The 25,321-nt window shown below is 46.3% G+C and overlaps 1 protein-coding gene across 2 annotated transcripts in view; it reads left to right on the forward strand.

Annotated features, from left to right (window-relative positions):
- The window catches only part of GALNT17 (polypeptide N-acetylgalactosaminyltransferase 17), a 428,086-nt gene that overhangs the window by 394,858 nt on the left and 7,907 nt on the right, over window positions 1–25,321 (forward strand). The window contains exon 9 of one of the 2 annotated variants that reach the window (XM_047779919.1): window positions 7,415–7,510. The exons of the other annotated variant lie outside the window; for it this stretch is intronic. Within the exon in view, the coding sequence (XP_047635875.1) occupies window positions 7,415–7,510 (96 nt within the window). The remainder of the gene's footprint in view (window positions 1–7,414; window positions 7,511–25,321) is intronic. 2 annotated transcript variants of the gene reach the window in all.

The raw sequence follows: 25,321 nt of genomic DNA on the forward strand, positions 1-25,321 counted from the left end.
CAAATGGGTAAAATTTATTGATTCCATAATCAAAGAAATTAAAATACAATGTAAAATACATTGAGGTAGCTTTTTTCCCTTTACACCAACTGAACAAAGATTCATTTTTGGAATATATGTTATTACTTTTCCAGCAAAGTCTTGGTAATATGAAAAACCACGGATCCTCTGGTGAGAGTGCAAATTGAAAGAAGACTTTTTAAAAAGCAATTTGAACCACATGTATTAAAAGGCTTAATGATAGTCACACTTTCCTCTCCATTCTTATCCTAAGTAAATAAGCTGAAATGAGGACAATGATTTGAGAGTGAAATTGTTCATCTCAGGGATTTGTTTTTCTTCCTTTAAAAATCTGAATTTAACTTCAAGTTTAGTTAAATATACTGTGTTAATGGTTTGAAATATTTTGCAGCCATTTCGAAAGGTATATACAAAAGTTTAATGATGTGAGAAAAACATCATAATATAATGCTTATGAGGAAAAAATCTGGATTAAAAAATTAGATTAGCTACTGTTTCAGATTGGAAGCAAGTAAGAAAACAGCCTGGTGACATGTTCTACATAGCGGGACAGGCAATTTTTATGTAGGTATTTTGTCATATTTTCCCAATTATCACTAATGTTTATGTGATAATTTTATAGTTAAAAGAAAAATAGTTATGAAAAGAGACAGGATTAAAGTGGGAAATTGCTAGAAGAAGGCCAGGGCACAGTTCCACAGGCTGTGCACTGCACAACTCCAGGGACTGCCATTCACATGAGCACAGAGTAAATGACATCTCGGGAGATGAAAGATGGCATGGCCTTGGAGGTAACATAAAGATCATAATCTGGTTTGGGGAGGTAGGAAGCCTTTTGTTTTTGCAAATTTTGCTGTTTTCCAGTAAGAAATTCCATATATACATTACACAGAAAATATAAAGATGAAAACAAAAGCTACTGCAAATCCCATTTCCCAGCTATGACCAATGTTAACATTTTAGGCCTTTGGCTTCTTTTATTCTTTCTCCACTTGTTGAGCTCACCATATACTGAAATATATTTCTGATGGACTACAGGATTAAATGAAAATCAAACTGAATCAAACTTAGTTTGTAACAAAGTCTAGCATTAATTAGACAACTCTATTTTTTTTTCTTTTTATGGCGCACCTGCAGCCCATGGAAGTTCCTGGGCTAGGGGTAGAATCTGAGCTGCAGCTGCAGGCCTATGCCACAGCCACAGCAATACTGGATCCTTAACCCACTGAGCGAGGCCAGGGTTCCAACCCACATCCTCTCAGAGACTATGTCAGGATTTTAATCCACTGAGCCACAGTAGGAACTCCTAGACACTTCTATTTTTAACACTTACTTCTGTGGGTTCTTTTCACTATGCCCAGAGCCCAGAGCAGTGGGAGAAAGAAGGCAGGATGGCTATCATGCTATAGGCATACTTTCTATCCTTTGTTTTTTGGGGACAATTCTGTTTGAGAGTATTTCCCCAGGCCAGTGAATGTTTCTGGTTTTAGTGTTCCTTGGTCTTTCCTGGTTTTTAAGCTAGCTTCTTTGGGGGTGTTTTGAAAGCTTTCTAGGAGTTCCCATCATGGTGCAGTGGAAACGAATCCGACTAGGAACCATGAGGTTTCGGGTTCGATCCCTGGCCTTGCTCAGGGGTTAAGGATCCGGCGTTGCCATGAGCTGTGGTGTAGGTTGCGGCTGTGCCTCGGATCTGGCATTGCTGTGGCTGTGGTGTAGGCCGGTGGCTACAGCTCCAATTAGACCTCTAGCCCCGGAACCTCCATATGCTGCAGGTGCAGCCCTGAAAAGCAAAAAAAGAAAAAGAAAAAAAAAAAAAAGCTTTCTAGCCCTGTGAACTGTATATGTCTTGTTCTTAATGACATTTTGCTAACCTATCATTTAAAAATAATAATAATCTCTGATTCTCCAAAATGAAGGGGCACATAAAACAAATGCTTTTACGGACCTCCTCGTCACTTGGTGTTTCCTTTCAGTCTTTGTTAACATGGCGTGGCATTCTAGAGCCAAACATTACGATATTTTATTGGCATTTTACACCTTCTCGAAGAATGACTTTTTGGTCCAGTTCAGTTCAGGACGGAACTGACCATTATTCAGACAATTGTATCCTAACGCTCACCGCTGCTAGTTCTTTTTGCCACCATTCCCCAGCACAGAGGCAGAAGGAAACGGACACCTCTGAGCCCCCTCGTCAGCCTTGCCTTTCTGTCTCACCCTACAACCAATGCTGGGGCCCAGGCCCACTTAGATAATACGTCACGTTTCTTAGATTCACACATTTCTATTCTGTCTTAGCCTGAATGTCTTAATTTCTAAAGAAAGATATGCAGGGAGAGTACATTAGGAGTTTGAGATTAGCAGATACTGACCCCTATATATAAAATAAATAACAAGGTCCTACTCCCTAGCACAGGGATATCCATATCCTGTAATAAACTACAAAGGAAAATAATATGAAAAAGAATATATGTATGTATAGCTGAATCACTTTGCCGCACACCAGAAACTAACACAATGTTTGAAATTAACTCTACGTCAATAAAAAGGAAAAAAAAGAAAGATGTGAAAATACTTGGGACCTCTTACATGTATAAGACCTTGTCTTTCCAATGCAAAAGCACTTCAGTGTGTCCAGAAACATTAGCCACCAGCTCTTGCTCAGAATTCTGTGCGAGGCCATCCTATAAAGCCACCGCTCCCTAGTTCACTTTTACTCATCTTTTTTTTTTCTTTAAGCATTATTTATATGAAATACAGCACACATACAATATGCATAAACCCAACACGTGCGGCATTAGCAGTATAAAGCCAAAATCCCTGTAGCTGCCGCCTGGGTGAAAAATAGAATGTTGCCAGCATCTCTTCCACTTCCTTAATCCTCTTTAATCTTTAGCACAGGACTCACCTCCCCTTTGTCTCTGAAGCCCTCAGATTGGGTGGGACCATCTCTTTGCTGCCCTGGCTTAATTGAGTCATTGTCCCAGCGCTTCCTGTGTCTGTCTCTCTCGATCTCCAGACCATGCTTCAAGGCAGGGACTGTTTCATTTTGTTTTTTAATCTTAATTTAAAAGCTTCATTATGATTAGCACAGAACCAGGCACTTACCAGGTCCTCAATAAACATTTATTAAATTACCACATGGTAACTTTGCTTGCATAAACATGAGAAACAAAACCTCAAAGCCTAGCATTCCAAAATCAGTATATGGAACACATGTGCCTTAAAATATTAATATTCTTAATATGTAAAGAGCACTTACAAATCTATGATAAAGCCACTTGAGATCTCCATAGGGAAATAAACAGATAATTCTCAAAAAGGGAAACAGTTGCTCAACATGAAACATTCCTATTTACTATTCAGTATAAATTTACGAAAACAAGAAATCTTTTGTCAGCGCTCAAGACAATCATTTTTTTATTAATTTTATCACTTCTATTTTTTATTTATACTTTAAAAGCTTTGTTAGACTTCAGGAGACATTTTTACCATATTGCTTGTATGTATACGTTAAAAGATATAAACAAAATAAATTGGTAAAAGCACTTCTGAAATTTCATCCCTTTTAAAAATCCAATAATCCTGAATTACTTTTCGACTCAGAGATTGTCTGGATTTTTCCGATGAATTAATCTTTGCACCATTGAAAGCATTGACAGCAAGCATTTCCTTACAGCATCCGTAAAAGAACTAAAGTCGTGATGCTGGTCTCCTACGCTAGCTTTGCAGTTCTTTAAGGATAGCTTCCTGTGACCTTGTGCAGTAGGTCTGATTCATTACTTCTCTCTACAGACTTTTGGAACCTTAGGTGTAAAACAATGCTCCTCTTAGGGGGGAAAAAAAAAAAAAAACAAAAAACACGAAGAAGGAGTTCCCGTCATGGCACAGTGGTTAATGAATCCGACTAGGAACCATGAGGTTGCAGGTTCGGTCCCTGCCCTTGCTCAGTGGGTTAAGGATCCGGCGTTGCCCTGAGCTGTGGTGTAGGTTGCAGACGCGGCTCGGATCCCGCGTTGCTGTGGCTGTGGTGTAGGCTGGTGGCTACAGCTCCGATTCGACCCCTAGCCTGGGAACCTCCATATGCCGTGGGAGCGGCCCTAGAAAAGACAAAAAAAAAAAAAAAAGACGAAGAAGAAGAAAAGGGGAATCTATCCTAGGAACTTCAAACACAGAGATTTAATACAAGGAATTGGTTCCCAAGAGAAAAGGGATGATAGTCAGATATCAGAAGCTGTTTTCCTATGACTTGGCACTCGTAGCCTACAAAGGAAAAAAAACTCTCCTATTGATTTTTTTCCAAGCTGGTGTTTTTTTTCCTCTCTCTGTGTATATATAGCTTTATTGAAATGTAATTGACACATAGCATTGTATAAATTTAAGCCGTACAACTTGTTGATTTGATTCACTTATGTATTGCACAATGGGTGCTATGGAAGCATTGGCTAACATGTCACATAATTACCATTTCTTTTTTGTGGGGAGAACATTTAAGAGCCTTTAGCCACGTTTAAGTACGTAATACAATATTATTAGCTATAATCGTCATGCTGTACAAAGATCCCCAGAACTTACTCATCTTATATCTGAAAGTCTGTATGCTTTGGTCAACACAGTACTTTTAAATGATGAAATTCAGGGCATTCCTGAGGTGGCTCAGTGGTTAATAAACCCGACTAGCATCCATCAGGACACAGGTTCCATCCCTGACCTCGCTCAGTGGGTGATAAATTAATCTTTGCACCATTGAAAGCATTGGCAACAAGCATTTCCTTAAAGCATCCGTAAAAGAACTAAAGGATCCAGCGTTGCCGTGAGCTGTGGTGTAGGTCACAGATGCGACTTGGATCTGGCGTTGCTGTGGCTGTGGTGTAGGCCAGCAGCTGCAGCTCCGATTGGACCCCTCGCCTGGGAACCTTCAGGACTGGTTAAGTATTTACTTACCTTGTGGATAGGAGCATACATGTGTCCAGAGCTTACCAGAAGCAGTTGGGCAGCCTGTGGAAGAACATTAAGGTCTCCAAATCCTTTGATACCGCCCCGGTTCTAGGATTCCATTCTTAAGGAAATCTGAAATATGAAAAAGCTCTTTGCAAAAAGTTGCTCATTATAGCCAAAACTGAACCAAATTAAATGTCCAAATTGACTGTATGAGAGGATTGTAAACAATGCTTACGTTCTTCTGTATTTTTCCAAAATATCTCAATGAGATGGTTTTTTGTTTTAAATCTTTAAAAAAAAAAAAAAGTTTTTAGAAGTCTGCTCAGTTGTCTAGACACAACTTGGGTACACAAATTGCTCCTTACCTCTATTCTTCTTCTTCTTTTTTTTTTTTTTGGTCTTTTTAGGGCCATACCCAAGGCATATGGACGTTCCCAGGCTAGGGGTTGAATCAGAGCTGCAGCTGCCGGTCTACACCACAGCCACAGCAACACAAGATCCGAGCCTCATCTGTGACCTACACCACAGCTCACGGCAATGCCAGATCCTTAACCCACTGAGCAAGGCCAGGGGTCGAACCTGCACACTCATGGATACTAGTCGGGTTTGTTAACCACTGAGCCATGACGGGAACTCCTCCTTGCCTCTCTTCTTGATTTGTCCTTGGCTAGTTTGGTTTCCATGGAGAATAGAATCTGGAGGGAACTCAAATACACGGGTAGACCGCCAGCAGCATTGCCATTTTCCCACTGGTTGAGATTGCCGGTGGTGGGTGGGATGAACACTAATATAGAATCACAGGGGACCCGGAGATAGGAATGAGGTAACTTCTTACATGCCTCCAAAGAGACATGCCTGGAATCGGGATATTTCTCTGGAACTTTTTTCAGCTCCTCCACAGATGCATTCCAAACACTCGCATAGACATTCAGTGAATGTATGAATAAATTGTTGCTTGAGCTTTTCATGATGGTAAGGTTTTTGGTTTTGCTTTGCTTTTTTATTTTTTATTTTTTTTTATTAAAGCATCATTGATTTGCAATGTTGTGTCAATTCCTGCTGTACAGCATAGTGATCCATTTACACGCACATATATACATTCTTTTTCTCAAACTATCTTCCATTACGTTCTATCCCAAGAGATTGGATATAGTTCCTTGTGCTGTACAGTAGGATGTCATTGCTTATCCAGATACAACTGGAGATTCTCATTTTTTTTTTGTCTTTTGTCTTTGTTGTTGTTATTGTTGTTGTTGTTGCTATTTCTTGGGCTGCTCCCGAGGCATATGGAGGTTCCCAGGCTAGGGGTCGAATCGGAGCTGTAGCCACCGGCCTATGCCAGAGCCACAGCAACGCAGGATCCGAGCCGCGTCTGCAACCTACACCACAGCTCACGGCAACGCCGGATCCATAACCCACTGAGCAAGGGCAGGGACCGAACCCGCAACCTCATGGTTCCTAGTCGGATTCGTTAACCACTGCGCCACGACAGGAACTCCACAGTATTTTTTTTTTGTCTTTTTGTGGAGATTCTCATATTAAGCGAAGTATGTCAGACAGAGAAAGGCAAATACCATATGATATCATTCGTATGTGGGCTCTAAAATATGGTGCAGATGAACCTATCTACGGAATAGAAACAGACTCACAAACTTGTGGTTGCTGAGGAAGAGAAGGGGAGGGAGTGGGATAGACGGGGAGTTTGAGGTGAGTAGATGCAAACTATTCCATTCAGAGTGGATACACAATGAGGTCCTGCTGTCGAGCACAGAGAACCATATCTAATCTCTTGTGATAGAACATGATGGAAAATAAAATGAGAAAAAGAACGTGTGTATACACACACACACACACGCACACATATATTTATGACTGGGTCACTTTGCTGAACAACAGAAATTAATACAACTCTGTAAATCAACTATACTCTGATTTTTAAAATTAAAAAAAAAAAAAAGAATAACACCTTTAGAACTTATCTACGAAACAGAAGAAGCAGACTCACAGGGAGAACAGAGCTCTTTGTGGTTGCCGAGGGGGAGGGAGTGGGATGGATGGGTAGATGCCAACTCTTGTTTTGCTTTTGTGATTAGATTTTCATGCCTCTGTGCCATGAAAAGAAGCTGCCCTCTGGTTCTCAGAGTTAGGAAAACCAGCGTGGATGCCGAGGTCCACTTTGGATAACCAATGTATAATCAGTGTTTCTATGTGCAAAATTCCCTGAGGTGGTCACAGGCAGATCTCCAGTGTCCACACCATCCCCTGGAGGACTTTGTCTTTCTTGCCAAAGCGATCACCGCACAGACTCAATCAAGCCTTGGTCCTTACTTGGGGGGCGGGGGTCTCATGGCCTTTGCATCAAGAAGTCAGAACCAAGCCGTGGCAGAAAGGTGGTTGGGGAGCAGAAGCGCCACCTCGTAAGCTCTGATGGGTCATGTTTTGCCTGTTCCTGCAGCTTCGCAACAACAAGGCAAAAGACGTCTGCTTGGACCAGGGGCCGCTGGAGAACCACACAGCAATACTGTACCCGTGCCACGGCTGGGGACCCCAGGTAGGAACCTGGCTCTGGCCAGAAGGGGGAGTAAGTTCACCAGGCCCACAGGAGATGTGTGGAACTTCTGGGAACCTCTGCCGTCCTCTGCTTTGGTAGTTGGTACCTGCTCTGAGCCGGTGAGGGGCTTTCTGGTGGTTTCTGTCTAGGAACTAGGGGGGAGAGTCGCAAGTGGTTGCATCAACACAGCTATTAAGAGGATTGATTCCATTTCCTCCTGGAAGGAAACTGCATCAGTTTCGGTTGCCATGTGCTAGTAGGCAAATAGATGCCACGTGTGCATATGTTTCATTACAACTAGATCAGCCTGCTTTCCAACGTCAAAGAGTTAGCAGATCCCCTCATGAGAACCTGGTTGACATGTCCATTCTCAAGGGCTGTTGTCAGTTTGGTGGTAAGATGACCGTGGTCTCTAAGGGCTGGCACAAGTGCCAAGCACTGGTTGGGAAGGAAAAATGTGCTTGCAGTACCGTTTCAAAGAACACACGTGTTCTCTGGTCTCCCAGGAGAGCCCTGAGATAACCAAAAGGGCAAAACGGTCAGCCGACAGAGTAGAAATAGAGCCCAGTAAGTGAGCTTCCTCAGACAGCTTTGCTAGCCCACCGTGTATGCGCCTGCGTGCACACATGGGCATGTACTGAAAGCTTGGCGGAAATCCTCTCGAATTGGGAGAACACATGTCCAAAAATGTCATTAGACTTGACAGGCATAAAAATTTTAAACATTTTTATGTCAACCACTAGTCACAAAAAGGCCAAGTTACAAACTGGGAAAACATTTCTATTCAATTCCAGAGGAGCACGAAATGGTTGTTTCTAAGCCAGACTCAGATTCTCTCTCTGGATCTCAGGTTGTTCATCTGTAAAAGCAAGACAGTGGACAGAAGGCCCTGTAAGCGCCCTTCGTCTCTCTCGCTTCTATGAATGTGCATGCTCACGTTCACCAGTCACACACACAGGCTCGAGCACGCGTTTATAAAGGCTCATGGGTTTTCTCTGCTCAGAGTGCTTTTCCTTTCCCGTGAAGCTGGCATCTGGAAATAGAGGAGCTGTATTTCCTCTACTATCCGCGCAGGGAGTTCTCATGGTCCAAACCCTCTGCTCCCCTGTGTGACAGGTCCTGTGGAAGCAGACAATCAATGCCAGGCAAGTTGAATCCTGAGCCCTTTGCTCCTTGCGGTCACTCTGGGAGGCACAGAGGAGAGAGTGCCTGTGAGCAAAGCAGACTAGAACCAGGCTCTCTAGCCAGACCCAGGCATTTTAAATTCAAATCCAGTCCATTTAGCTCCAGATAATTTCCTGAGCCCTACCATCACCGCCAATTGGCTGCAAGCGCCTGGGGGGAGCAGGAGTGACCAGGAAGCCTAGACCTGCTTCTTTCCATCAAGCAACAGGGCTTTAGCATTGAAGGCAACTCGGGCTAAAGAATCCAGTGGGTGTCTTCATCCATTCTCACTCACTGGACAGATGGGTCTTGGACCCCGACTGCAGACCCCAGTCACGATTGTGAATGGCAGTGGAGAAGCTATGCTCCCTGCTCTCAAGTGGTCTGCGCTTAAGGGAAAAGACCAGGAAACCTGCGTCATAGAAAACATGCAAAGAGGGAGCTCCCGTGGTAGCTCAGTGGGAGGGAACCCAACTAGTATCCATGATGATTCAGGTTCAATTTCTGGCCTCGCTCAGTGGGTTAAGGATCCAACATTGCTGTGGCTGTGGTGTAGGCCGGCAGCTGGAGCTCGGACTAGACCCCTAGCCTGGGAACCTCCAGATGCTGCAGGTGCAGCCCTAAAAAGCAAAAGGAAGGAAGGGAGGGAGGGAGGGAAGAAAGAGAGGGAGGGAGGAAGGAAGAAAATGAGGAAAGAACAAGCTAGCCTGCAGTGCTGAGTGGCAGAACGTGGCCCAGGTTGGGCAAGAGGGGAGGACATGCTGAGAGATGAGGCGGAAGAGAGGTGGAGAGGCCCACCTCCAAGGGCCTGAGGAGGCCATGCTCCACGGCACTCGTTCTCAGTCTTCGGCGTGCTGCAGCACCATCTGGAAGGCTTATGGAAGCACTGGCTACTGCGCTCCATCCCCAGAGTTTCTGAGTCGGGGCTGGTGGGAGGGTGGGCTGAGGCACTGCATTTCTAACAAGCTCCTGGGTGATACAGTGATGCTGGCCTGGAGCATTTGGGACTTGACCCTAAGGGCACTGGGAAGCCTTTGAAGGTTCACCTGCCAGTGGGGGAGGGGTAATGATATATTCGGATGAAGCACAGCCAGTTCTGAAAGAGTTCAGAGAGGGGTGGACTCCATGCAGACATCCTGGCCTTTGGCTTCTACTGACTCCCAAGTTCTTCCCTCCAGTCTTGGAGGGTTAAGGTACCCCTAAAGTCTTGGTGGCTGGGGAAGTGGAGGCCTGCAGGGGACAGTCAGGTCAGCCACTTAAGAGGCTACGTTTTGCAAGAGGCCAGAAGACAAGCTGGTGATCCACCCCCATTAACCAGGAGAGGAGATGGGGACACAGTGGTCCTGGGCCAGGAGGGCAGCAGGAGTCTAGACACTGAGCCCTGGGGATGTCCACTTCCGGGCCACTGTGCCAAACCCGACCATCATTTGGGGAAATGCCAGGAGCAGTTTTTAGAACCCTGAACTCCCAGCCTCCGTGTCCCATCTTCTGAAAAGGTCACATTTGCACAGAGTATTTATCCACTACGATGTAACCGACCCACAGTGTCACATGTAGATATTTGCATAATCAACACCTAGCCTGTGAAGCCAACATCGATGAATGAGGAAGGGAGTAATGATGTCTAATAAATACATAACCGTCCCCAGGGATCTCAGGGCTTCCTCATATGGCTCTAAGCAGTGGCTTTTTACTTGGGTATTTCAGAGGGGAGTTTTCTAAGCGACTCAGGACTGTCTTGGCTGAACCCTGAGGACTAGCACATTGAGGCGGCCGCATCTGCCTTCTGTAGCTCTGTGGCCACTTCCTCCCAGAGCCCCCTGCCCTCCCTGTGGGCCCTGGATGCTCAGAGCCCCGTCTGACAGCCTTGTGATGCTCACAGATCCAAACAGTCTGGGGCGGACCCCCGAGGACTTGACCTTCCTCACCCTCTGTCCAGAGCCTTAAGTCCCAGTCCCCTCCCTCCAGGTCCCAGCTGGTCACCTGCTAAACGGATGCAGCTGGAATGCCCAGGCAGCCCACCTCCCAGACAACACGGTTGAACTATAAGGAGAGTCCGAGCCCTGCAAACGGCCACCTGCCCATTCCCTGCCCAGACAGGAGCCAAGCACCAAGTTCACCTCTCCTGCTGGGAGCTTGGCTGTTTTCACAGCCCAGTACTGGGGCCTCTGTCGGCAGAAATCTAGAATTCACCTTTCACCCGTTCCACCCGCATGCAGAGCTTCTCCAGAACGAATGCTCCAGCCGTAGAGTTGGTGAAGGAATGGCAAACCAAGTTATGCTATTCCTTGCTCCCCGCCAGCTCTGGGGTGACGACCTCTAAGTGTGGACCGTGTTTGTTTTCCATGAGCTGATTTTTTTGAAAGCAAATCTGATCTTGTTTCCTGTTCCACCGCGTGTTCTGAATTAGAGCATGCCCTTGGTACTGCCGTCCAGCTGCCAGGCCGCCCTCCCCACGCTCATCAGTGCTGCCTCCCCTCCTTCCCAAACCCACTCCCTCGAGGTTCAGGGTGTTTCCCTATCAGTCACGTGCCTTGGCATCTTTTTAAGCCACTTCATAAAGTGCTATGGGCAAAAAAAAAAACCTGTAACAAGGCAACTCCCACAAGAAGGACTTGGTGTTCCACAGACATTGTTAGCTTAATTAATGGACTCTGGGTTGTAATTTATTATCAAACAGCAATTAAACAGAGATAAAATAGGCACTGAGGAGGGTAATTTCCTGTCTTGCAACATGTGTTTGTCAACAAGATGGAAATAGCTCGGAACCACTCAGGCACCAGCTAGTGTTCAGCCTTGCTCTAGTTGGGTTACTAATTTGCATTAGACAAACATCCATTTCTTTTCTGAGTCAATGTTTTATCTAAAAATGGATGTTGGCGTTCCCATTGTGGCTCAGTGGCAATGCACCCAACTAATATCCACGAGGATGCAGGTTCAATCGCTGGCCTTGCTCAGTGGGTTAAGGATTCAACATTGCCATGAGCTGTGTCCAGATCACAGACACAGTTTGGATCTGCTGTGGCTGTGGCTGTGGCGTAGGCCTGCAGCTGCAGCTCTGATTAGATCCCTAGCCTGGGAACTTCCATATGCTACACCTGCAGCCCTTAAAAGCAAAATTAATTGATTGATTAATTAGTTAATTAAAATGAATGTTGAAGATGTGGTAGCAACCTTTGGTGTTAGCTTGAACCCATTCAGAGCCGGGGGGTGGGGGGGGGGCCTGTCTCAGGAGGCCCAGGGCTCCCCCAGCCCTGTCTAGACTTTTGCCGTCCTGGCCCCAGTCCAAGTGGGTCCCTTCTCTGGAGCCACCAAGGTCTCCCTACAGAGATAAGGGATTGTCCTCCTCCGCCAGCCCCTTCCTGCCCTCTCTCCCAGCCCACCTGGTCAATGCTGTCCACCTTCCCTATTCTGATTTCTCCTGAGTACTAAGGTCAAGAAGAGAGAACAGGATGGCTGGGGCTGAGCCTGGGGGCAGCCTTCTTTCATTCCCTCCGCGTGCCTCTGAGGCTGCCCTTAAGTTCCTGGAGCCAAGCTGCTGCCTGGGGTCCCAAAGGAACAGCTTCACGGGACAGTGCTCAGACCCGGACTGTGGCTGGGTTGAGGCAAGGAACAGAATGCTGAGGGTAAATCCATTTCTGGTTTGGGAAATTTTTAATTCTATCAGGTCAGTAGGGACACTGCCACCACCAGCTGCCTTTGAAAATTGGGATTCAGGTCATACCTGGCCACTTCTGTAACCATCCCATGACTCCTGGTCTTGCATGCTGAGCTGTACCATCTGGAGCATTCATGGAGGAGGGGGTGCATCCTTGAGCCCCCGAATGTCCTCTACCTCCCAGCAAGGCATAGGAGGAAGGCTTGGAGCAAGCAAAGAGGCAGTGCTAGGCAAGTATAATGTCAGAGCAGAGATCTGGGGGGGGACATACGGCATGTTCAGGGGACATCAGCACAGCGGCTGAGGCGTGTGGTCCAGAGTGATCAATAGAGACAGGGTACTGAGATCCCAGGATGGAGGGCCAGCCTGCCCACCCAGCATCCTCAGGTGCAGCCCAGGGGACTTCAAGCCACCAGGAACTTGCCGCAAATGCTGATTCCTTGAGTCTAACCCCAGACCTACTAGGGTGGGGCCTGCATATTAATAAGTATCTCCAAAGACATTGTTTTTTTCAATCCGCGCAATGTCTTGAGCATCAGTTATGGGCAGGACAATGTGTTAGATTTAAAGGTACTGATCATGCGTTCCTGTTTGCCCAGGGCAGGCTTAGGTTACGTCTAGTATCCCAACCTAATTTTTTTTTAAATTTATAATTCTATTTTAGTTTTTACATAATTTGATTTTCACTTGTAAGGTTAATTTCACTCTTTTTAATGTAGCTTTGCAACTTTTGACAAACACATACGGTCAAGTAACCCCACCACAACCAAGAATGGTTCTGCCACCCCCCAACAGGCCCCTGAACCCCATTCTGGTCCGTCCCTCCCTCTGCCCCCAAGTGCTTTTGTGCACATCCAAGCTGAGGACCAGCTTAACCAGGAGTGTTCATGAGAACCACCTACACAGCCCTGCCGATTCAGATGCGGGCTCCTCCCAAGCTGAGAATCTCAGCTCCCAGCAGCCATGCCATGAACAGGGCATGCAGGACCAGCAAGGGTTCCAGGGGTAGTGGCCCTGGGGACTTCACGGAACACTCCTTGAAAGAGCTGCTGGCTGTAATGGAACCTTCTTAAGACAAGGTGTGTGCCTTGGAAGGGAACTGAGAGGCATCAGGCTCTATGCCAAGGAACTTTCTGGCTCACCGGGTTCCAGGGAGGGTATCACAGATTTGTCCTTCTGTCAGTACGTTTAGTCTTCCTCTCCTCTCTTTTCTGAGATGCTCACATTCCTCCACTCAGTTAATTCATCACCAGGGTGACAGATGAGAATTCTTTCATCCCATAATTAAATGTAATCTGATCTTGGGCTTATTCTTTGATGGCTTCATCGTTTAAGCGATACATCATTCAAACACCTTGTCACAATGATGCATGTTACCAATAAGGTGCCCATGCCCCCCGGAGTGACAGGGCTCAGCGTGTGGGAGGCACGTGGCAAACGCAGAAGTTAATGACCTCCAGCAGCCTCTTGGCTCCCCCATTAAGTCTCGGGAGTGCTGGGGCTCCACGTTGGTGCTGGCACCCAAGAATGAGGTCTCTGCCCTCGAAAACAGGCCGGCGATTCTGGGCACTGCCATCCTCATTCCGTAAGAAGCAACCCTGGTAATCCTTTGATTCCTGGAAACCACCACCAGGTCCAAGCAGGGAAGCCTTATTAGAGCTGGTGGGAAAACAGGGTTGGAGAAGCAAGGGTGAGTACTTTGTATGTGGGGGGAACGATACACACGAAAGAGCGAGAATGGAACACATAGGCAGTGCCCGGGCTCTTTACCATCTGAAGTGGGACACCACGGAGGTTGTGTGCTGCGACATTTCTAGTGCCCACCTCTTATGCAATATTTCAAAAAACCCTTCCTCTGCGTTCCAGTGAGACACGTATAAATCCATTATGGCTCATTGCAGGTTCTCTTTTGTTGTTGTTGTCGTTCCTCTGCCTCATCTTCCCTCAAAATATTCAGAACATTTCTGGTTTTATGATTTCGGGGCTGTTCGGTCCTGCCTCCCAGGCCGTGTGTCCATACAGCCCATGCAGGAGTCCCTCTCATCCACCCTCTTTGCACAATAACCCTCTTAGAAGGGTTATTGCTTTTTCCTCCCTGAGACCTTCCAGAGCGTCTTTCTCTGCCATTGCTTTGCTCCCCTTTTCTATTTCCAAACCCTGGTTCCTTCTCTCTGCTTATCCCTGAAAAGTAGATCTCACAGACCACAGACAGGCAACAGGAATGCTCGGTGTCCCTCCGTGGCATATGCCACTAAATGCCGTGGGGGACTCCAGGTTAGGGAGGAATTCCTGTACTTTTTCTTTCTTCCCAGCATGGGTTGATGAGCTGTTCTTTCCAGAAAAATCAGTTACAATCCTACACTGTTTTCCAGTGGAGGTTTTTAGTGAAAAGTTTTACATTTCAGAGTTCCCGCTGCGGCTCAGCAGGTTGAAGGACCTGATGTTGTCTCTGTGAGAACGCAGGTTCAATCCCTGGCCTCGCCCCATGGGTTAAGGATCTGGACTTGTTGCAAGCTATCATGTAGGTTGCAGATTTCCTCTCGGATCTGGTGTTGCCGTGGCTGTGGCATAGGCCTGCAGCTGCAGCTCGAATTCAACCCCTAGCCTCGGAATTTCCGTCTGCCTCAGGTGCAGCCATAAAAAAAAAAAAAAAATAGTTGGGCGTATCCTTAGAAGTTTAGTTGATTTTTCTCCAGACACAAAAAGTGATTGGCATGTTTTGTGTTAATGTTTCTTGGAATAAGGAACTCAGACAAACAAGAGCATGGTGGCCACATTATCAACTGAACCATCCTACCTTCCCCAGAGCTATTAAATTCAAAGCAAGTCGCTACTTAATCTTTTTCTTTTACTGAAGATGCAACGGCATTACAGAGAATTTGAGAAAAACAAATTTAAATCATCTATAATCCTACCATCCTAAAACAACCTTTATTATTTCTGAGGCTCACTTTCAGCCTTTTTTTTTTCTCCCTAAAGAAATATGTTGATTTCTCATGTTGTTTTCATACCACGGAATTAATAGAGAAACAACATTTTGTTTGTTTTGTTTGGGAGGTTGGGATTAGCACAGGCAAACTATTATATGTAGGAGGGATAAACAAAACGTCCTGCTGTAGGAGCCTTGTGGCTCAGCAGATGCAAATCTGACTAGCATCCATGAGGACACAGGTTCGATCCCTGGCCTTGCTCAGTGGGTTAAGGATCTGGTGTTGCCGGGAGCTGTGGTGTCGGTCACAGATGCGGCTCGTATCTGACATTGCTGTGGCTGTGGTGTAGGCCAGCAGTTGTAGTTCTGACTCAACCCCTAGCCTGGGAACCTCCATATGCCACAGGTGTGGCCCTAAAAAGACAAAAAAAAAAAAAAAGTCCTACTGGAGAGTGCAGGGAACTATATTCAATATCCTGTGATAAACCATGATGGAAAAGCATATGAAAAAGAATGTATATCATATATATATGTGTATCTGAGTCACTTAGCTGTACAGCAGAAACTAGCATTATAAATCAACTCTACTTCAATACATTTTTTTTTTTATTTTCCCACTGTACAGCAAGGGGGTCAGGTTATCCTTACATGTATACATTACAATTACATTTTTCCCCCAGCCTTTCTTCTGTTGCAACATGAGTATCTAGACAAAGTTCTCAATGCTATTCAGCAGGATCTCCTTGTAAATCTATTCTAAGTTGAGTATGATAACTTCAATACATTTTTTAAAGAAAAGAAACAGCATCGCCGCTTCTAAAAGGACAACAACGGGGAGGGTGAAATCACCTGGTACAAAGGTATTTGTGGTCTGAGCCCCGTGCGGTGCAGCAGAGCAAGTGCAAAATGTTCGAAAAGCCTCGTCTGCTGACCCTTTAGTTCAGAGAGCTTTGTCTTCTCTTTGAAGCAGCGTGTCTGTTAAATGATTATTTTCAAAGATGTTGCTCGTTGGAAAAGGCAGAGCTCTCTGAGCCTCGCCCATCAGGATGAAGGGTGGATTCTGAGGAGTTTAAGGCTCGTGAAGTTGAGGCCATTGGCACAGGACGGCAGGGTCTCTCGAGTCTGGGTTTCCACCAGACGAGGCCAACGGAAGACCAATACGGAGGCAGAATGTTCTAGACTGTGCTCATTGTACCAGCTGCCTGGCTCAGGAGCTAGGGGTCGTATAGAGTGCCAAGATGAGCACCTTGCTAGAAGTCCACCCACACGGGACTGCCGAGGGCACCGTGGATGCGGTGAGCTTGGCTCTGGAATGGCAGGGATGGAGGATCTTGTCAGGTTGCCCTGTGATGTGGTGGTGCCCTACCAGCCCCCTCGCTGGGAAGGCACGTGGGCTCCTCGTGGCTTTCTCTGCAGCTTCAGTGGCTGAGTGTCACAGGTGACGGGCCCTGCTTTCCAGGGACTCCTAGCAACCGTCTTGATGACTCGATTCTGCTCCCAAAAGACTGTGTTCACGTCTGTGTACTTCCTGCAGGGCCTGAGTCTGTGGCCCCTCCATGGAGACATAAATGTCAATCAGCCAGATGCGGAAGGTAGATCCCAAGAGGACCTGCAGGAAGGCTCTCGGAATGGGATGTACCTTCTCATCCGCTCCGTCTCAGCAGCCCCCACGTAAATAGTCAGTGGGCCAGGAACAGGCAAGGAGATTCCAACTTGGTGAACATATGGATGCAGAAAGGACCACCGTAGCACTCCGGGTACTTTGTCTTGGGGGCTCCATCAGGGTGAGACTCCCTGATACTGATCCACTGCCAAGGTGAGCCAGGGGCTAGCCAGGACCATGCATGGCTGCTGAAGGTCTTCGGTCCCTGCATCTTAGCGAGACTAGAGATGACACTGCACACATCCTGCACCAAACTAATTCTTCCCCAGCGATGCTAAGAGGTATTACCCTTCCATGTTCTCTTGTGCCCCACGGGGGTTCCACATCACACCCCATGGCTCCCCTCTTCCACAAATTTCAATAGTATTACAGAGGTCTCTCTATAAGGAGTTCCTGTAGTGGCGAAGCAGAAACAAATCCCACTAGGAACCTTGAGGATGCGGGTTTGATCCCTGGCCTCGCTCAGTGGGTTAAGGATCTGGTGTTGCCATGAGCTGTGATGTAGGTTGCAGACACGGCTTGGATCTTGTGTGGCTGTGGCTGTGGTGTAGGCCGGCAGCTGTAGCTCCGATTCGACCTTTAGCCTGGGAACCTCCATATGCCATGAGTGCCGCCCTAAAAACAAAAACAAAAACAAAAAAATCACTCTATAAGAGAAATGTCTGTGAGGAATCAGGGCGGAAAGCCCCTTTCTACTAAATTCATGCATAATGGGGGAAATTCAAAGTAAAATAAGGCTGGGGTTCCATCCCTCACCCATCATATTCGCAAAAACGTTTTCAATGCGACAACATATTCTGTAGTCAAGGTTCTGGAGAAATAGCCCATCTCATAGGTTGCTGGTAGAAATGCAAAGCAATGCCGCCTTTCAAGTGCTACCCAACAAAGCTCACGCTTACTTTTCCACTGACTTTTTGTCCCAGCCATCCTACTTCCAGAAATCTACTCTGAAGAGACAGCTCCAGCAACATGAAAACCCATGTATATATCATAGCATTGTTTGCAGTTGCAAAATGTGAGAAACGACCTTGATACCTAGTCATGAGAGACTCATTGAACACCCTGTGGCAGGTCCACATGGTGGAGTAGTATGCAGCTGTGACAAATGACGAGGGCAGTCTCTATGAAGTGATGCAGGGTAGTTTTAAAACATTGGTGAGGGCAAAAGGCAAAGTAGAAAAGAATATGCTTAGTATGCTAACCTTCGTCTAAGACATGCTAATAAGAAAATAAAACCCTGTATCTGCCCATCTGTGCAAAAGAAATGCAAAAAAGGATCTGCTGGAAATTCATGAGATAGGTTATCTGTAAGAGGGTGGGTGAGAATGGGATGAAAAAGGTGTGGGGATGGGAGCAGGATGGAAGGGATGAAGAGAGACTAACTTCTCCCTGTGTCCCTTTACCCACAATTTTGACTCTTAGAACTACTGGGATGCTTCCATTGGCCAAAAAAAGAATAATAAATTCAGCTTGGCAGAGTTCCCTTCATGGCTCAGCAGAAACAAATCTGACTGGCATCCATGACGATGCAGGTTCGATTCCTGACCTCGCTCAGTGGGTTAAAGATCCAGCATTGCCGTGAGCTGTGGTGTAGGTCACCGATGAGGCTCAAATCCTGCGTTGCTGTGGCTGTGGCGTAGGCTGGCAGCTACAGCTCCAACTGGACCCCTAGCCTGGGAACCTCCATATGCCACAGGTGCAGCCCTAAAAAAAAAAAAATCAACTTGGATGTGGGCATGAGAACCCAAAATAGAATGCCAATGGCAAAAAAAGTGAACCTAATGATAATACACATGAGCGACAATAACTGCACGGAAGAATGGGGAAGAACAGCTCTAATCTAAGTGACTATGGAAGTGTTTAGACAATTTTGACTTGATACTGAGGTCAAAGGAAAAAGAGCTATTGCAGATACCGTATTCCAGTAAGTAAGCCTTTTTTGCTGCAGGGGTCCGAGCTAACAGTTCTGAAACTACTGTAGGGGGGTGGGGGGGGTAGGATTAAACAAAGGAAGGACATAAAATAGGGCTCATGAGAACCAGGTTTCTCACTGATGGAGAGAGGGTACCAACAAGGAAAGGGGTGGTTAGACTGAATCCTGGAATGCCAGCTTGGGATATACAGGATGAAGGTGTATTCATTTTATGTTATATATGCACATACATACATATCCAGAGCATAGATACATACAGAGAGAGAGAGAGATGTAGAAATAAATTTGTGAAAATCCAGAAATAAACATCAGTGTGGGAGTTCCCACAGTGGTGCAGCAGGATCAGTGGTGTCTCTGGAGCACTGGCATGCAGGTTCAATCCCCAGCCTGGCACAGTGGATTAAGGATCCGGCACTTGCTGCAGCTATAGCGTAGGTCACAGCTGCAGCTCAGGTCTGATCCCTGGCCCGGGAACTCCATACGCCATGGGGCACCAAAAAAGAAAAAAGGAAGAAAGTCAGTGAGTGCACGCGTTAGTATGCATACATATATTTCTCAGCTCTGAGAGGGTCTAGAAGCAATTAAACCCCAGTAACAATGAAGGCATCTAGTGTCCAGACTTGGGGTGATTCCAGCAGGAAAACATTATGATGTCAGAATAAAAGGAAATTCTTTTTTTTTTTTAAAAAAGGTAGTTTGTCCAAAGAGCACCAGAGCCACCCAGAAGGAATTCTTAATGGCCAAAGCTGAAATTATTTGAGCAACAAAATAAATAATGATACTATTGGATTGCCATCCATATAGTAAATTTTAAAAATCCGCAAGTCTGTATTGATATAAATAAATGATGAGACAGAGACAGCTCTTCCTTTCAGTAGAGTCCACTTAATAAACGTTAGAGGAATGTGGAAAGAAAAATCACCATGGCAATCATGACAGTAATAACTTAATAAAAAAATGATTGTTATTCCTTATCTGGACACAAATCAACCAGTACTGGATACTCAATAAATAGTTACTGCTGTTCTGTCAACACGAGGTAGAACCTCTATTGTGTCATGTGCATAATACCATCACTGTAGTATATATTTTATTGCATATAAGTAAAAGTGTGTTACGTTAAAAACTTTTAGAAAAAAAAGGAAGACATTTGCATAGTTGCAGAGCATCTCCCTTGGTAAAAGGAGAATAGTAACGTTACAGTTGAGAAGCCCGGAAAACCCCACCTGAACCAAGGTTAATGTCACCAGTAATGGACCCTTAAAGCCCCAGATCTGATGCCTTGAGGAAGGCACAACATCACCTCTGGTTTTCTTGCTCCAAGATGTATAACCTTAATCTCAGTCATGAGATGACATCCAACAAACTCAAACTGAGAGACACTCTACAAAATAGCAGCCCAGTACTCTTCAGAAATGTCAAAGTCATTACAAAAGTAAATGACGAGAAAAGACGGTTATGCCCAGACTAAAGATGATCATGTTAGTGAACCAATAATTATTATTAATCAGATATTTTTGTAATTTTATGGCCGCGCCTGTGGCGTATGGAAGTTCCCAGGCCAGGAATCGAATCTGAGCTGCAGCTGTGAACTATGTCACAGCTACGGCAATGCTGGCGCCTTTAACCCACTGCACCAGGCTGGGCATCGAACCTAATCCTCAACAGCAACCAAATCCACTGCAGTAAGATTCTTAACCCACTGCGCCATAGCCGGAACGCTCTGTTAGATTTGGTATACAAATCAAATTTTGTATATATGAGGTCCCCCTAAGCCTCCAAAAAAGAAAGAAAGAAAACCAGTGTTTTCACCAAAACAGCAACAAACAAACAAGGAGCGATTGAGAAGCTGCTCCAAATCAAAGGAGACCAAGAGACATGACCACGAAATGCCATGTGGATCCAGGATTGGATCCCAAAGAGGAAACCGACGTAGTTGGAAGACTGGCGCCATTGCGGCGGGCTGCGTGGACTAGTTAACAGGATTGTAGCGATGCTAATTCCCTGGCTTTGCTAATCACAATTATGGAAGATGTCACCTTTAGGATAAGCTGGGTGTCCAGCGCACAGGACCTCTCTGTACTATTTATGCAAGTTTTTTTGGTAAAGCCAAAATTATTTAGACTTTAAAAAAAAATTTTTTTTAACTGTTCAGGAGGTCAAGTTGGCTGGAGTGGATGGATGCGAGGTTGAGGGAAGGGATAGAGAGCTGAAGGTGACGGTCAGGTCCCTTGGACCAGTAGAGAGTGGTGCTGTGTGCCGAGCTTGGGCTCCCAGGGTGCCGAGTCCTGTTTGGGGTCGTGTGAGCTTGGAGGAGGTGGGCTTCGGGAATTGCAGGAGTGCTATCACCAGGCAGCCGAACGTTCCAGCTTGGTTCTGAGGGCAGAGCTGCAGAGGCCGATAGGGCTCCCTCTGTGTCCCGAGAAGAGCAGAGCAGGGGTCCTAAGACAGACCCTAGTGCAGCCTCCTGTTTAGTGGGTGATGGAGCCAGAGCAGTGGACACCAGAAAGGCAGGCATCACACCCCCAAGGAATGCTAGAGCCAAACGCTGCTGCCCAGAGGGCCAGTAGCCAAACCACCCTGCGTGTTTGATGCAGTGACAGAGCAACCATGGCTGAGAGGAAGCCAGACTGGATTGAGTGCAGGGGAGGAAGGGAAGCAAGGAGGTGGAGACATGATGGATAGAACTTTCCAGAAGCTTGACTTCAAGGGAAGGCGAGAAGACAGGTGAGGTGGCAGTGAGGGTCCAGAACTTGAGAACATATTTAAAAGGCAGAAGAAAGAATTCCCATTGCGGTGCAGGCGAAATGAATCCGACCTGGAACCATGAGGTTGCAGGTTCGATCCCTGGCCTCTCTCAGTGGGTTGAGGATCTGGTGTTGCCATGAGCTATGGTGAAGGTCGCAGACTTGGCTCAGATCCCACGTGGCTGGGGCTATGGTGTAGGCCGGCAGCTGTAGCTCCTATTCAACCCCTAGCCTGGGAACCTCCATATGCCACAGGTGTGACCCTAAAAGATTTTTTAAAAAAGGCAGAATAAGGGGAGTGGAAGACTAAACAAAAAGGAAGTATACGTTTCTAAAACACTCGTGGAAAACCTAGAGGGCAGTGAGGATTAAAGCTCAGAAAGCAGATGTTCTTTTGTCTGAATTTGAGTAAAACTACTGAATGAGTAGTTTCCCTTGGGTCACGTTATGGGATATTGGAACAGAACTGTCGGCTTTTTTTTTTTTTTTTTGTCTTTTTGCTATTTCTTGGGCCGCTACCGCAGCATGTGGAGGTTCCCAGGCTAGGGATTGAATCGGAGCTGTAGCCTCTGGTCTACGCCAGAGCCACAGCAACGTGGGATCCGAGCCACGTCTGCAACCTACACCACAGCTCACGGCAACGCCAGATCCTTAACCCATTGAGCGAGGGCAGAGTCCGAACCCGCAACCTCATGGTTCCTAGTCGGATTCGTTAACCACTGGGCCACGACAGGAACTCCGGCTTTTTTTTTTTTTTTTTCTTAAAAGGAATTCATAAATTCACCTCAACAGAGACATGGAAATTAGCTGACTCGCCAGCCCAGGTTTATCCCACCAACACCTAGAATCTCTGGTACACCTAGCGTAGCTTCCAGTGTTGAAGCTCCAAAGTCCAGGGAAGGGTGTTCTTCCAGGGAATTCCAGGGGAGTATTCTCCGTGGATAAAGAAGCCTTGGCACATGGTAGGCAATCTCCAAACACTGAATGTTGAATGAAGGGCACACAAATGGCATATTAGCCCTGGGGCGGGGGAAGGGGCCGAATGCTTTGGCTAAGCCTGTGTGCTGGCCCTGGGTGAGTCCAAAGTGACTTCAGACAGACAAGCAGCAGGATACCCTGATGGGCTCTGCTGGAAGGGCAGAGAGATGGGCAGCTCAAGGAACTAGTGTGCCGGTGGGAGTTTTGTCTTCTAGAATGGAGAGGGAAAAGTCTAGTCTCTTCAGTGGAAAGGAAAAAGGGGGAAGTGGTCTCACTTTTATAGGGTCACAGGTTAAAGAACACCTAGTCAATGAATAAATGAACATCCCCAGAACCAGCCCTGGAGTCTAATGGGTGTTCAGGGATGATGGCAGCCTGGTCCTGAAGCTCCAGGGCTGGTTCCGTATCAGAGCATCTTCTCACCTGCTCTCACACCTGAACATCATAACCAGCCTTGTCATCTCCTCTGCTAAGGCTCTGAATTCCAGGGCGGTCCAGGCGGATCTCGACTGGGTTCTAAAGTTGGTGGTTTGCCTGGATTCATTAGGGGACGTGCCAGGAGCAGAAAACAAGCCAAGCCCTTCTTCCTCCCCCTCTGCACAGGCAGGAAGGAGGGGCAGAGTCCAAGATGAGAGGCCCTGAATGCTAAGGCTCTGGGGAGCATCCGTGGAACGCAGGGCCAGCTTTGGGGATGCTGAGTAGCAGGAGTCCTGTTCAAGACCCAACGCTTCTGGGAATCTGGCCCATTCCAGGCAAGGAATTCCCTGGGAAGTTGGACCGGGCTTCCTGTTCACCATCCCCTCTCTCACTTGGCTCTTCCCACCCTCATCCTGAGGCTCCCCACTCAGGGCCCCTCTCCCAGAGGCCCCCAGCTCTCTCCACAAAGCTGGGTGGTCCAGACCCTGCCATCCCCCCACCTCCGGGGCACTGCCCTGATCCATCCACTCCTGGCCTCGTCTGCAGGAAAATCAAGCCAAGGTTTTGTGGCGCAAACGTGTCTGCCCATTCGTGCTAAGCAGCAAGTGCATTTTCTGGAAAGATAGGGCTTTAATCCAGCATGATGAGTCATACAAGTGGAGGGAAGCAGATTGAGGAGGTGGGGCCTGGGGACCGTCCCTGCTGCCAGGAGCTGGTTGTCTCTGCAAGAAACATACCTCGTTCTAGAGCACGCCTTCTGAGCTCCTGGATACATCTTTAAATCAGTTTTATTGGAGTATTGAGGTCAGTACGATAAACTGCAGCTGTTTAAAGTGTACAGTTTGATGAGTTCTGGCAGAGGTTCACAGCGGTGGAACTTCCTTCTCAATCAAAATACAGGTTTTGGAGTTCCCTCTTGTCATGGTGGGTTAAGGATCTGGTGTCACTGCTGTGGCTCAGGTTTAATCCCCAGCTAAGGAACTTCTGCATGCTATGGGCATGGCCTAAAATAAAATAAAGTAAAATAAATAAAATAAAAATACAGAAATTTCCATTCCCGCTCCCGCCCACCACCACCACCAAAGATCTCTCCTGCCCCTTTTTTCCACCCCCACTCCCACGCTGCCATCATGGATCCACTTTGAGATACAGTGGCAGACTTTTCTGCATTCAGTTTGAGGTCTGGCACACTCTGGGCAGTGATGGAGAAAGTCTATTTGTTTTTAAAAATATGCACATGTACATGTAATCAGCAGAAACCACTCTTGTGGCTTCAACCACACAACAAACAAATTCACCCCAAAGCAGTTTTAAATCGATGGAACCCATCCCTCTGTCTCCTGGATAGACGCTGGGTAAACTTCATTTTTTTCATTTAGCAGTGGTGTTTCTACCCTGACTAAGCCAGCTTGATTTTAAAGTGATGAGTAAGACTCTTAATATGAAAGCAATTGCAAGCCATGTTTTTATTGACAATCTGATAGATTTTGCCATGTTCCAGAGTCATTCCACCATTATTTGGCTAGTTTTTGTGTATATGGCTATAACCTGCATATTTTAGTTTTCCCTCAAGGCTGTTAAATGTGGGTTAATGGTTTTATGTGCTTCTTAGATCATTTCCAATAGAAAATTCTTTTTTCTCCTCAATGAGAATTGATTGTACATGAGCTCAGAGGTTTCTTTTCCTAATGCGTTCGGGTTGTGGATAATGACATTTATTTCTCCTCTTGGGCTCCACAGCCAAATCTAGAATAATCCCATTCAATGCAAAAGACTTTTATAGAACATTTGCTTTGTGTGAGATACTTTTCTTGGTTCTTATGCCGTAGAAAAATGGGTAGGATCTGCAGTACTAAAACAGAAACAACACCAAAAATCTGTAACAAGGAAAGACGTTAATAGAATACACAAGTGTGTGAGTTGAAATAGCTCACATGATGGGGTGGCTTTGTGGAACCAGGGAAGAAGAGGTAGGGGTGGGATGGGGCTATATTTTTTTGATTGTTTTGTTTTGTTATACATTTTTAATTAAAGTGTAGTTTAATTATTGATTTACAGTGTTGTGCCAATTTCTGCTGTACAGCAAAGTGACCCTGTGAGATGCGTGCGTGCGCACACACACACACACACACTCTTCTTATATTATCTTCCATCATGATCTGTCCCAAGAGACTGGATACAGTTCCCTGTGCTCTACAGCAGGACCTCATTGCTTATCCATTCTAAATGGAATGGTTTGCACCTACAGACCCCAAACTCCCAGTCCATCCCCTCCTACCCCCTCCCCCTTGGCAACCACAAGTCTGTTCTCTATGTGAGACC

This window comes from Phacochoerus africanus, chromosome 5, assembly GCF_016906955.1.
Source record: "Phacochoerus africanus isolate WHEZ1 chromosome 5, ROS_Pafr_v1, whole genome shotgun sequence".
In the NCBI taxonomy this organism is placed as follows: Eukaryota; Metazoa; Chordata; class Mammalia; order Artiodactyla; family Suidae; genus Phacochoerus; species Phacochoerus africanus.